General features: G+C 31.5%; 1 protein-coding gene across 1 annotated transcript; it reads right to left on the bottom strand.

Annotated features, from left to right (window-relative positions):
- Positions 1 to 11997: 11997 nt before the first annotated feature.
- LOC105788187 (dof zinc finger protein DOF4.6) lies at positions 11998 to 13473 on the bottom strand. The gene is made up of 2 exons (XM_012614952.2): positions 13297 to 13473; positions 11998 to 12851 (listed from the first exon to the last, which is right to left on the bottom strand). The coding sequence occupies exons 1-2, from the start codon at positions 13321 to 13323 to the stop codon at positions 12156 to 12158; spliced, it is 723 nt and encodes a 240-aa protein (XP_012470406.1). The 5' UTR covers positions 13324 to 13473; the 3' UTR covers positions 11998 to 12155.
- Between the last annotated feature and the right edge of the window lie 397 nt (positions 13474 to 13870).

Raw genomic sequence — 13870 nt, 5'->3', positions numbered from 1 at the left:
AACTTTATAAGCTCGATCAACTAGTACAACAAATTCTTTTAATTCAAAAATCTTGACTAACAATTTTATGTCATCATTCAAACCCTCTTCAAACCATTTACACATTGTGATTTCAGTCAGGATATATTCTCTAGCATATTTACTCAGTCGAACAAATTCCCGTTCATATTCAGATATTGTCATGTGACCCTATTTAAGCTCCAAGAATTCTTTACGGTTTTTGTCAAGAAATCTCTGACTGATATATTTCTTTCGGAACTCAGTTTGAAAAAATTCTCAAGTGACTTGATCTTTTGGCACCATAGAAATTAATGTGTTCCACCATTGGTAAGCTGAATCTTTTAATAGAGACACCGCACATTTAAGACATTCAGCCGGTGTACAAGATAGTTTATCAAGAACTCGAATAGTATTTTCTAACCAGAACTCAGCTCTTCCAGGATCATCTTTAATGGTAGCTTAGAATTATCATGCACCGCACTTACGAATTTTATCAACAGGAGGTTTACCGGCTCTAATAGATTTTATACTTTGAGGAATATCGAGAACCGATTGAGGAACAAGAGGGGGTTGAGGTTGTTGTACAGCTGGATTTGTTCTCACAAATTTAGTAAACCATTCATTCATAATTTGGAATAAGGCTTCTTTAGCCTCTCCTCCTCGGCCCTCAAATACGAGCCTTCTACTACTTGAGGCTGCTCTTTGCACTGAAGCTTGAGCATTACTGTCAGCTTCTTCGGAATCAGCTTGGTTAGATGAGATTGCTATATAAAAACCTGTTTTAAAATGGTCAGGAGATATCACACTATCACAGATTATATAATGGCATGTATAGCTAAACTCGTATATGCCACGTTAGTTCGAGAATTGACTAAACCGTAGCTCTTATACCAATAAATGTAACACCTTTAACCCGAATTCGTCGCCAAAATAGGGTTACGGAATATTACCAAAATTTACAGATCAAATAACAAAAATTTCATATCATCTAACACTCGTATCAGAAACAAATCCAAATCCATTATATTGTCCCTTATGTGAGCCATCGAGGCCCAAAACACATGTTAGAAATAAGTCGGGACTAAATCAAGTACTCAAAGAATTTTTCATAAAATATTTAAAATTTTCAAAGGTGTAGGGGACACACGGTTGTGTCCCAACCCGTGCCCAAACTTGTGAGCTTACTGACTTGGGGCACACGGTCGAGCCACACACCCATATGCTAGGCTATGTGAGCATACTAACTTGCATTAAAAAGATGCAGGGGTTACACGGCCAAGCCACACGCCCATGTGCTAGACCATGTGAACATTCTATTTTGTGCAAATTTAAGATGCAAGGGACAGACAGCCGTGTCACCTGGCCGTGTATCACACACGGTGGAGACACACGCCCTTGTGGATGAAAATAGGTCATTTTTAAGCCACATTTCTCACCCATTTTGGCATCAACCTAAACACAACATTATAATATATCAACTAGCCACAACAAAGCAACCAAAACAAGTGAAAAATCATATCTTAAACATGACATATTAACAAATATATCCAAGTATCCAAACTTACCAATTTAACCAAATACACATATATGCATATTTTACCAAATATACTATCTCAAACCAATCATCAATATGCCTATATGTTTTTCCATCATTAAACCATTTCAAACACATATCAAACATGTTAAGGCCATAAATATATTTACATATCAAAATATACCAATCACAAGCCATACCAATAGCTAGTTTCAACCAAATATTTACATACCATCATTGGCCAAATTTTTGCCTATACATGTCATTATAACCAAATTTGATTTACTATATATATACCGAAATGGGCTGATGGATAGTGTGATGTAGCTCCGACCAGTTTCCAATCTTAACGAGCTTCTGAGTTACTATAAAACAGGGGACATAAAACAAAGTAAGCATTTAATGCTTAGTAAGTTTGTATAACACTGAAATTAACTTATCATTCAATTACAATTAAAGTAAGCATAAAAATATATCCAAGTCATTTTGGCCAATAGCCTAAAAATATATCCTCATCAACCATGTTAGTCTTATATTTCATATGAATATCAAGAAACATGTATGAGCTCAACTATAATCAAATTTCCATGTGCAGATACTTTCCACATTATGTGCCCATATAACAAGTACAAATCATATCCATATATTTCAAGTATATACATGTAATAATTCGTCTCGAATTCATATTGTCCCATATCAGAACTTTTTCCATTGAACCATTTAAAATATTGTTGGATACACGGGTAGTATACACAAAGTGTACAAAATTATAATCCATCAATTCATATACAGGTATGCTCATACGAGCATATAAACGAGAAGCTCTTTCGAGCCATATAACAGGAAGCTCATGTGAGCCATGTAAAGGGAAGCTCATGCGAGCCATGTAACGAAAAGCTCATGCGAGCTAATATCGTGAAGCTCATGAGAGCCAATTATCGAGAAGCTCGTGAGAGCCAAATAACGGGAAGCTCAAGAGAGCCATATACCGGGATGCTCATAAGAGCTGTGGTAAGTCTACAACACATGCAAGACCACAACCAATCAGGAACCCTTAATGACAATGTCATTTGTATCCATCGAATTTCTTAGGTTCAAATGAGACTTGGTACTTGTCAGATATGTGATCAATAATTATACATGGAAATTATATATTTTACAAACATAACATTCAATTTAAATATATAAACATACAATTTAGTTATACGAACTTACCTTGACAAGTGTTCGTAGATACAAAGGCTACTAATCCGATACTTTTTCTTTTCCCAATCTAACTTCAGATTAGGTCTATTTGTATCTATATGAATGAATTTAACTCAATTTAATATAATTCATATTTAATTCAATCCAATACAATTTTTGGAAAAATTAATATTTTACCCTTATACTTTTAATTAATTATGATTTTGTCCCTAGGCTCGGAAAATGAAATTCATACAATTTAATCATTATTTCAAGCCTAGCCGATTTTCATATATAACAATAGTATCCCATGAATTTCATAAAATTCAAAATTTTCCATGAATTTTTCATCTTTTCAATTTAGTCCCTAAATCATAATTTCATTAAAATTCTCTTTACAAAAGTTGTTTATCTATCAACAACCTTTTATTTTCTACCATAAAACTTCATAATTCAACTATACTTATCCATGGAAAAACCCTAACACTTAAATAGTTTTACAAATTAATCCCCGAGATAGCTAGATTAAGTTATTACGATCTCAGAAACATAAAAATCATTAAAAACGAGACAAGAATACTCACCTAATTAAGCAAAATAAGCTTGCTAACTTCAAGCTTTCATGGCTAGGGTTTCCATGTTTTAATTTTAGGAAAGATGATGAAAATGATGATATTTTTATTATTTAATTCATTTATCATTTTTATTTAATCATCTTTCCAAAATTAACCTTAGTAATTTACTAATTTCCAATGATGAATAAGCATTCTTATCTACTAACTCCACTGAATGGTCTATTTTTCATATAAGGACCTCCGATTTTAAATTTTATGGCTATTTGGTACCTTTAGCTACTAGAATTTAACTTTTACACTTTATGCAATTTAGTCCTTTTCATCAAATTAGACTTGTAATCAGTAAAATTTTTTAACAAAATTTTTATACGATATTTATATCATAATGTATACCATAAAATAATATTAAAATAAATTTTATTTCGACCTCAGATTTGTGGTCCTGAAACCACTGTTTCGATTTCACTAAAAATGGACTATTACATCGGAATTGGAACTCAAACTGTTACCGTAACATTTAAGTATTCCAATAAATCAATTCCAATAAAGGAAATGGCTAACCTGAACGGAGAAGCTTAAAGACGCCTTAATCCACCAATAATGGAGGAATTCTAAGTGCATATAATGGAAGAGTTAATTTTTGAAAAACCAAACGAATAACACTCAGGTCGTCGAGCTAATGACGTTAAACAAAAGTGCTTTATGGGAGGTAACCCACATTTATTTTTATTTTATTTATTTAATTTAATTTTTAATTCTAGTTTAGTATGAGAATTAAATAAAATATTATTTTAATCCGTTTGATCGTATTGTTTTCCAGGAGCAACCACCTTCAGCTGTAGATGAACAACTTCATCACATTGAAGCTCACCTCGAATTAATAGAAGCCAACATCTCAAGCATCCTTATTGTTTTGCAAAGCGGTCACTTCCATTGGGGGAAATGTGGGCTAAGTAGGGGGTTCGTAGCATCATGTCATACTTTCTTTTTGTATGTTTTTGGCTAAGAATAATTTTTTAATTCATTTCGAAAATAAACCTTTAATTCTTATGTTTAGTTTACGTAAATAAGTCGGTGAATCACGAATAACTATTGCTTGCTTGATCAATGAATATTTTGTAGAATTGAAAATGTTATGCCTTAGTCGATATTTCATGAAAATTGTTGGTTTTGTTGAACTTGCCTAATGAAAGTACTCATTTAAATAAATAAATAAATAAATAAATTTGCTAATAGCTTGGTTAAGAGTGAAGATTCGAAAATGTGACCAAGTTAAGTAACCGGGATGAGGTGCTTGGGTTGTCATCTCATTTCGCATCAAAAGGTTTGGTTACGAGTCGAAGCTTGTAATACTCCGCTAACTGAGCTGCCTTGAAATAAATCGATTAGGGACATATGAAATTGAGTAACTGGGATGAGATGCTTGGGTTGTCATCTCATTTCGCGTAAAAAGGTTTGATTATATCTCAAATTCGTTAAAAATAAATAAAGAGAACATGTCAGGTTGAGTAACCGAGGTGAGGTGCTTGGTTGTCATCTCACTTTGTGTTAAAAGACTTGACTATGTTTGAAAAAAAATAAAAAAAATAAAAAATGTATATAGATATAAATAAAAGCATATATTGGGTATGATCGTTTCATATGTTTGATTGAGCCTAAATTTAGTGAAATAGTTGAGTTTGACATGCAGTTTGAGATTTTATAAAATGCTTATTGATTGAGTTTAGCAATTGTTTATTTTTTATTTACCTAATTGTTTGATGTATACTTTACTAGGAAAGGGAGTTTTTATTTTGAAAGGGATTGACAAATTATTTTTAGTGGATATCATGCTTAAGGACAAGCATCGGCTAAGTAGGTGGAATTTGATAGCAAGATAAATTCGTATTTTTAATGTATTTATTTTTGGCTAATTATCTGATAAAATGCTATTAAATTTGGATTTTTCTTATTAGGAATAAAGTTGGCGTGCTGAATTCAAACTCTTACAAAAGGGGCTAAATTGGAACAAAAAGCAAAGGTGAGAGCTTGATTGAAATATTGAAGATTCAAAGATGATTGAATAAAGATTGAAAGATTTTTGATATTGTTACAACTTTGTAACTAGTTTAAATTCTAGTTTGAATTTGATTTTTAAATTTAGAATTATTTAGTGATAATATTTAGGAAAAATCTAACTAAATTTTAGCACTAAAAGTGTGCATACATACCTAGTGGCTATAATCAATTGAACACACTTTTGCCTTTAGGATTTATAAATTCTTTTTTTTTCTTTCCCTTTTCTGCGTCATCCTTATTCTGTTCTTTCAATTTTTTTTCTTTTACTTTCAACTTTAGGTTTAATTACCTTTCAAGGCCCTTTTCCTTCCCACTTTCCATAATTCTATTTAAACCATTTATTATGATTTTTTTCATGATTAACTAAACCCTTTTTAGCTTTAGCCTAAAAATTACTCCAACAAAACAATCCTGAGATACGAACCCGCTCAAAAAAACCTTTCAACTTGGTATTCACTATCTCTCTGGTATATAGGATAGTACAAGTTCGTCCCTCAAAGTTGATTCAATTTCAACTAAAAAAGTGCGCGTTGGGTTGGAATCGTTTGACGTATAGTTGGGAAATTGAGTCGGCAGTGTTGTATTCAAAATCCCGCAAACAAATTGGCGTGTTCAATTGGAAAAAGCTAGTTGGATTCTGTCAAGGGAGATAGTGGTCGGATTTAAACGACCCACATGGTTGAGGCTGTTAATTCGAGTTGGGCTTTTCAGATCGCAAGGTTGTCGAAGTCTTAAATTACGGGTACGTGCCACGTGGTTGGAAATTTGACAAGGGTCGATTGCTATAACCAGCTTACCGGGATTGGCTACGAAAGGAAGTGTTGGCGGTTTAAGGGATCCTCGATTGCTATAACCAGCTTATCGCTTGGAAGGAAATTTTTGTTTTAAAGATCGATTCAAGATTGGAGTACACCGAGGCTAAGGCTAAGCTTAAAAATATTTTATTTTCTTAAATTTATTTTTTCATTTCATTTCATTTTATTTTATTACACTTCATATTTCCTTATTTTATTATCTTAATCAATTTAAACCCCCAATTTTTATTTCTTTTTTTTTCAGCACTACTATGCACAAGTTGTGGGCACGACTATGATCGCGACAGCGAATCTGGTCACAAGAAAAGGTGAAATTAGATAACCAGTCCTTGTAGATTTGACCCTACTGCTCTATATTTCAATTTACTGTTATATTTGTCATAGGAATTTATATTTGGTACTTTTGACGCCCATCAAGGTGATACAAGGAAAGTTGATAAGGATGGACTAAAATGTGATGTAGAGCAACATGTGAGGGAAAACAAAAAGGAGTAGTAATTTTTTATTAAATTTTTTTAGAAATTATTATAAATTATAAAAACATTATAAAAATTTTAGAAATTATAGAAAACTTATATAAATCATTCAAATATTTTTAAATATGATAAAATTTTAAAATTACTACTCTTCTATAAATTTTATGATTTTTGTTTTATCATTTTAGTAAGTTTTAAAACATTTTTATAGTTTTTAATACTTTTAATATTTTTAAAATTAATTAAACCATGATAAAATAATTAAAAACTCCATTAAACCCTTCACACCAAGTGCCATGTTAATTGTCACATCATCATTTCTCTATGCCAACAGTCATGTTAGTTAGCTTCATCACTTAACAACAGAAGAAATAGTATTTTTGGACTCAATTGATTGTTAAGTTTTTATTAATAACTTAATGGATTGTGATTTTTACAATTAAAACTTAATTAAATAAAATTTTAATTATTTTAGGGTGACATTGTTTGCATTTAAGCCGATTTACAGTATGAAGTGGAATATCTATTTTAAAGCATGTAAAACGAGTTATGTGTAACGTAAAAACTCTAGGTGATTCCAAGTCTTCACATCAGATCACAAATCCAGAGAAGAAAACAACACCTACCCTTTCCATAATTTAACCTTGGTTTCCATTTCCCCAATGATTTTTCCCCCAAAAAATAGCTTCCTTAGGCTTGGAAAACATCTTCAATCCCACCTCCATTCTAGTTGTTTAAGGACAAAAATTATTTTATTTCAGGCATTGTTGTTTAGACTAAAATGTAGATTGGGGGGGTTGAGTGGATCAATGTTCTGGTTTCCTAAAACACTCCATTAGACAAAGTAATTTCATTAACTTAAATAATAAAAACAGAAATGGTGGTAAAAAATTCAACATCCTAATGTTTTGAGTTCCCATTTTGTAAATAAAAATAAGTTTAAAAGTTTTACCCTTGTTTAGAGATTACCCTAATCTAACTTTGGATTTTATAATATCTTACTGTAATTATAGAATGATGATAATAAGGTAACATTAGGTATAATGGAAAGTGATGATGATGATATATTAAGGTAAAATTAATCCTATATTATTTTGATTTATGGTATTAATCTATCAAACGTAAAAAATGGAAAAAAGGTTGTTGCCTCCTCCTTTCTTCTTGCTACTGATTCTCTTGTTTTTAACATCTTTTACTTGAGTGATTCTACGAAAATTAGTGTTTATTTTTCCGGTTTTATTTTGATATACATATTTAATCATCTATATGGTATATCATTTATATCATTGTCAAAAGAAGAATTCAATAATTTTGTAACTAAAACGCATAAAACGTGATTTCAATTATTGCAAAACAAGTTTTATATATGCATGGTTATTGTAATACCCATTTTTGCCCGGGTCCCCTTAGCAAATAAACTCAATTTTATAAATAAAAATAAAACCAAATTTTAAAATGTCCACAATCTATTACAGCAGGCCTAATAGGGCCCAAATCAGTCCCAAAAACAACTCAATTACAAGTGGCCCAAACGCTAAACCCAATTAGCCAAAACCTAAGCCCAAATACCCCTAGCCCAACTAGCCTAAACCAGAAGAAGGAAACCCTAATGGCTGAGGCACCGCTGCCAAGCTACTCCTCACGCACGAGCCTCCGTATGTGCACGCCCGCACACCTTCGTACGTGCCACATCCGCGAGCCTCCACGTCCGCTCCTCCGTACCTGCACACAACGAACGCAACAAAGCAGAAAAGGCAAAACAAAAGAGCAAAAATCGACAGCAAAAAAAAAAAAAGAAAAATAGAAAAAAGAGCAAAACACATTTTCTTTTGTAATTTTCATTTTTTCGGCTATATAAAGCAATTTTTCAGCATCTGTAAAGTTTACACACACAGAATATCAATACAAAGACAAAAAAATATTGAATAGAAAGAAAGAGATTCAGAGAAATCAAAAAATATATACGAAAGGTGATTCAACTTTCGCTTCATTTTTGTTCCTGTTTTATTTTCTTTTTTCCCTTTTGTATTTCGAATGCTGATTATTCAACAAAAAAAGAGAGAGATTAGAGTGTAGAGGCGTACCTGAGACCGGATTCTTGCTTCTCTCCGCAGTCATCGAAGTTGAAGCGAGGTTCGGAGGTTCTTGAGGACAACGTTTCGTCAAACGGCGCAAAGGTGTTAACGTTTTTTAGGTTTTCTTAAAAAAATGAAGAAGGCTTTAGGTTTTTTTTAGTTTCTGGACAGGATAAAACGCCGTCGTTTAGAGCCAATACGATGGCTTCGAAACGGCGTCGTTTTGGTCCTCAACCCGCGCGCGTGACCCGACCCAGCAGCAGGATCCGCATGTTTTGCTTGGAGGGGTTGTTTGCATGTTCAGCCCCTCCGATTTTGCGCATTAATGCGATCCAGTCTTTGTTTGTTTTACATTTGATTCCGAAATTTACGGCGCATTTCAATCGAGTCCTTGATCCACTGACGCTTTGGAAAAAGGACACATGTCCGATTTTGTGTTTAATTCTGCATTTGGTCCTTGACCTTTGCGCGTCTTTTGTTTTAGTCCTCTCTGTTATTTTATTATGATTTTTACCCTCTTATTTCATTTTTACCCTGATTTAGTCCCAAATCTGTTAGATTTCACTTTATTTTTGGAATGTATTTATTTATTTTAAACTTTATATTATTTATTTTAAATCTTTCTATTATTATTTATTTTAAGTTTTTTTTATATATTATATATTTTAAACTATGTTAATCAATTATTCATTTTAAATATATATATATATATATTATTTATGTTAAACTACATATGTATATTATTTATTTGGAATTGTTTTATGCACATCATTCATTATCATTTAAAAAAATTGTTTGCATATTATTCATTTAAGATTCCTTTTGACATATTATTTATTTTAAACATTTTACATATTATTTTAAATTGTTTTCTATGTTATTTATTTTTAAATTGCTTTGAAGATTATTCATTTTAACTTGTTTTACACATTATTTTAATATGTATGGAATTATTTTAATATATATATACATGTATAAAATGTATTGTTATGGTAATTTCTAAAATTTTATTCTACGTTTTAAAATTTTTATCATTTCGATTATGTTGATTGGTTTACTTGGGATTAATTTATTTTTGTATTAATTATTCTCTTTTGTTATTTGTAAGATCGATTATTAGTTTATTTGATTATTAATGTCGATGTATTATATGTGGTTGCTCCAAATTGTAGAATTAATTTGCTATTCATCATTCGCTTCGTATATTGTTATATTGTTTGTAAGAATTACATTCCATTAAAACATTATAATCATTTTATTTCAAAACTCCTAAAAAAGGCTTGGTGTTGAATAGTTCTCGAGAGAATTGTGCCCTAACTTACTGGGCTTCAACTCTCTTCGATGGATTTATATCATCAAGTTTCCATTTTATTAAAACCATACCATTATCAACATAAAGTTTTTCGGGATTTCAAAATGTTGGACCCTAACTCACTGGATCCGACAATTTTGCTATTCCGAATTAATGATTTTTTTATAAAGGCAATATTCGATGTTTAGGAATTTCGGGAAATTAAACCCTAACTTACTGGGTCTTAATTTGCCGTTGGACCCAAATAATCGGATATCTTTCTCAAAATGCATAGGTTTTAAAAGTCATGAGATAAACTTAATTTTGATGATTGAATTGTTACGCTCTAATTCACTGAGTGTGGCAATTCATAAGTACATTTTACCCAAATTTTCTTTTCAAAGGATCATATTTTAAATTTTTTTTAAAGTTTCGACACTAAGACATTAAACAATCGATTCGGTACCAATTTTGGGAGTTACAAGGGTGCTAACCCTTCCTCGTGCGTAACCGACTCCCGGACCTATTTTCTCAAATCTCGCAGACCTAAAATTTATTTTTAATGATGAACCGATCACACCTTAATAAAAGATCGGTGGCGACTCCCATTTTCATTTTTAAAAGTCGATTCCCATTTTCAAACTTACAAAAAAAGTGGTTTCGACAGTTATATTTAGGAAATACGGACAAACCAAATTTGAAACAATGTTCTTTCCAATTAAAATTAACAATTAAAATATTATCATTAAATATTTAATCAAAATTGTTAATAATAAAGCTTATGGTAAACTATTCAAAAATATTAAATATATAAAATTGGATAAATTGTATTATTAACATATTTTCAAGAAAATATTTAAAGAATAAAGAAATTTTTGAAGGTTTTAATCAATACAAAATAACTTTCTCAATAATTATACATTCATGAATTATATTTTAATGATACGAGAAAACAACAAAGCATATCTAAAAGGGATGGTTTAATTTAGGGAATGGAAAGAGACTTGCATGATAGAGAGAGAGAAGAGCTTAAAACATATATATTTGACAGATATTGTGCACATTTAAGTGGCTTACAGCAAAGAACAAAAATTGAACCAACATATTAAAAAGAAAATAAAGGGGGGATCAAGATCTGGATTAGATTGATCAAAAACCTTAGTGGGGGGTTGTATTATTCTTTCAGGCACACTTGTCGAGGGGAATGTTTGTGGGTCCCTTTTCTCAAAGACCAAAGGCAACGAAGGGCTTGGCCTTTGTCAGATCTTTCTTAATCTTTCAATTGAAAAAGATAGGTGAAGAAGGTGGCATGGAAGCAATCATCACTCTCATGGAAAATAATATATATATGGGGTCTTCAAAACACTGTTTGGATATATAGAAAATTCAGTAGGTGAGGAGAACTTTTGGGTTCATCACATTTTCTTACTTGCCACATTTCTTCTCTTTAATATCCCTTCTATTTTCAGGAACGTGTATGAAATTGCCATCATTTTAAACGATGGATTAAGGAAAAAAGACAACTTGACGTTAAATGATAAAAATTTTGATATTTCTTAAATAAAATTTGGAATTTAAATCTTATAAACCTAACAAATAGCATTAGAAAACTTTTGTTTAAAAGATCGACCTACCTGGATATTTAATTTAATTGAAACACAAAGTGATACGGAATTCCATACAACCCTCAACTTTATACAATTTTCATTTTAGTACTTGTACCAAGCCTAATGACATATAGGGTTGCCTTTCTGCTATGATAATATCAAATTGCAATTAAAAAAGGGTATACAGACATGCCTATTCTCTCCCACATTTTTGCCCTAAAAAAATCTGGGTTTAGCTTTTATCTCTTCATACATACTAACAGTAAAGCATGTCAGAAGCCAACCTAAAAACAAAAAAGCTTCAAATTCCCACCATAATTAACAAGAAAAAAAGGAAGGATAAATAATATATATATATATATAGAGAGAGAGAGAGAGAGAGAGAGAGAGAGAAACCCATGTATTCCTATCTGTTAGTAATGAAGAAATCCAAACAAGTCACCCCACCTTAACAAATTAATAATAATAAAAAAGGTTACAAAGAAAAGCCAAGAAAAAGAAGAAAAAAAAGGACCCATTTTTACTTTTGATCTTGTAGTTTACCATGATCCTCCACCTAACATTCCAGTCCAGTATCCAGTTGAATCTCCTTGTTCTTTATTTTGGTCAGTATCAGTTGTGTTTGGGACTTGTTTCAGATCTTCAAATGGAAACAAAAACCTCCCAGTTGTTGTTTCTTGAACCCCTTGAAGACTCCCATAATGACCACTCCCAAGCCCATCCAAGGAGAAATTTAAGATTGGCTTGAAATCTTGCATGGGAATTAACCCAGATGTATATACTGTGTTTGGATCTGGAACTGGCATGGGAATGAAAGAACTGAAAGAATTAGGGATTTGAACCAATTCAGGAACATTACCACATGTGTAACCTTGAGTGGTAGTTTTGAAAGCTAGGTTGAGATCTTGGGGTTGATGGATCTTAGGGTTTTTTGATGAAGATGATAATGAAGGTGATGAAAAAGATGATGATGGTCTTTTGTTCTTTCTAGAACCACCTCCGACAGGGATGTTTCTAAGGGAACCGCCTTCAGTCCAGTACCTCCGACAAGTCTTGCAAAAGTACCTAGGTTGAGTTAGACTGTAGTTGTTGTAATAGCAGAACTTGGTGTTGGTTGAATTGCACCTGGGACAGTTCAAAGCTTGTTCCTTTTGCGGCCTTGTTCTCCTCTCTAAACTTGCAGGTTTTGGACATGTATTTGTCACTATCTCTTCTATTGGTTTCACCACAATCTCCTACATAACCCCGCAAAAAAAGAGAAGAAAAGCAATAACTTCAAGATCAAAAAGGGGATGAACATTAGAAGGAAGATAGCAAACAAACTACAACAAGCCAAATATAAAAGTGAAAAAGCAGAAAAAAAAAAGTTAAAAAAGAAAAAAAAAAAAAAGAAAGAGAAAGGTAAAGTGCAAAATGGTTTGAAGATAAACTGATAAAAACTAAATCCAATTTAGTGGGGACTTCAAGTCTTTCAACTATAGCCATGAACACACACACAAACACACACACCATGATCATCTTTTTTTCTTTTTGACAATATGAACAAACATCATCATCTTTTACAAAGTAAAGTAACCCAATAAAACCATATACAATTGACTCCAAATTATTCTTCTTTTGAAAAAGCTAAAAAGGGGGAGAGAAAAAACAAGAACTATATCCAGGTGAAGATTTCTCTACCTGTGGCCATTGAGCTGCAGTATCCATGGATATGAAACTGGTGATCAAAGAGAAGGGAAACCAGCAAACTTTTGTTTTGCTCTAGAAACTGGTTTAAAAGGCAGGAGAAAATGAAATGTTTGCTGGTTTTCGTTGTATATCAGCTTACTTCATGGATGGGGGGTGTTTTGTCTAATAATTTATTAAGTACACATATTACATGTGTATTTTATTCTATATATACAAGTATTAAATGGGAATATTTTGTTTATGCAAATGTAACATTTTTTTAAGAGAAAAAAACTATACACTTTAAAACATTACATTGATTGATAATTCTTCATCATCTTAATTTTTTTTTAATTTGTAAAATTTCATTATAAAATAATTATGTATCTCTTTATGTGAAATGTTTTGGTGTTTTCTAGTTGTATGTTTGTATATATATATCCTTATGTTATAATAAAATGATGGATTATTTCAACTTGTTTTTATAAGTTTATAATATTGATTATTATGTGTTATATTAACAAATGAGTTAAAATTTGTTATGTGTAGTTGATTGAGTTTTAGTTCAGTTAACGTTAATATTATT

The sequence above is a fragment of the Gossypium raimondii genome, chromosome 2 (genome assembly GCF_025698545.1).
Source record: "Gossypium raimondii isolate GPD5lz chromosome 2, ASM2569854v1, whole genome shotgun sequence".
Classification (NCBI taxonomy): Eukaryota; Viridiplantae; Streptophyta; class Magnoliopsida; order Malvales; family Malvaceae; genus Gossypium; species Gossypium raimondii.
This window is presented reverse-complemented; position numbering and strand designations above follow the sequence as displayed.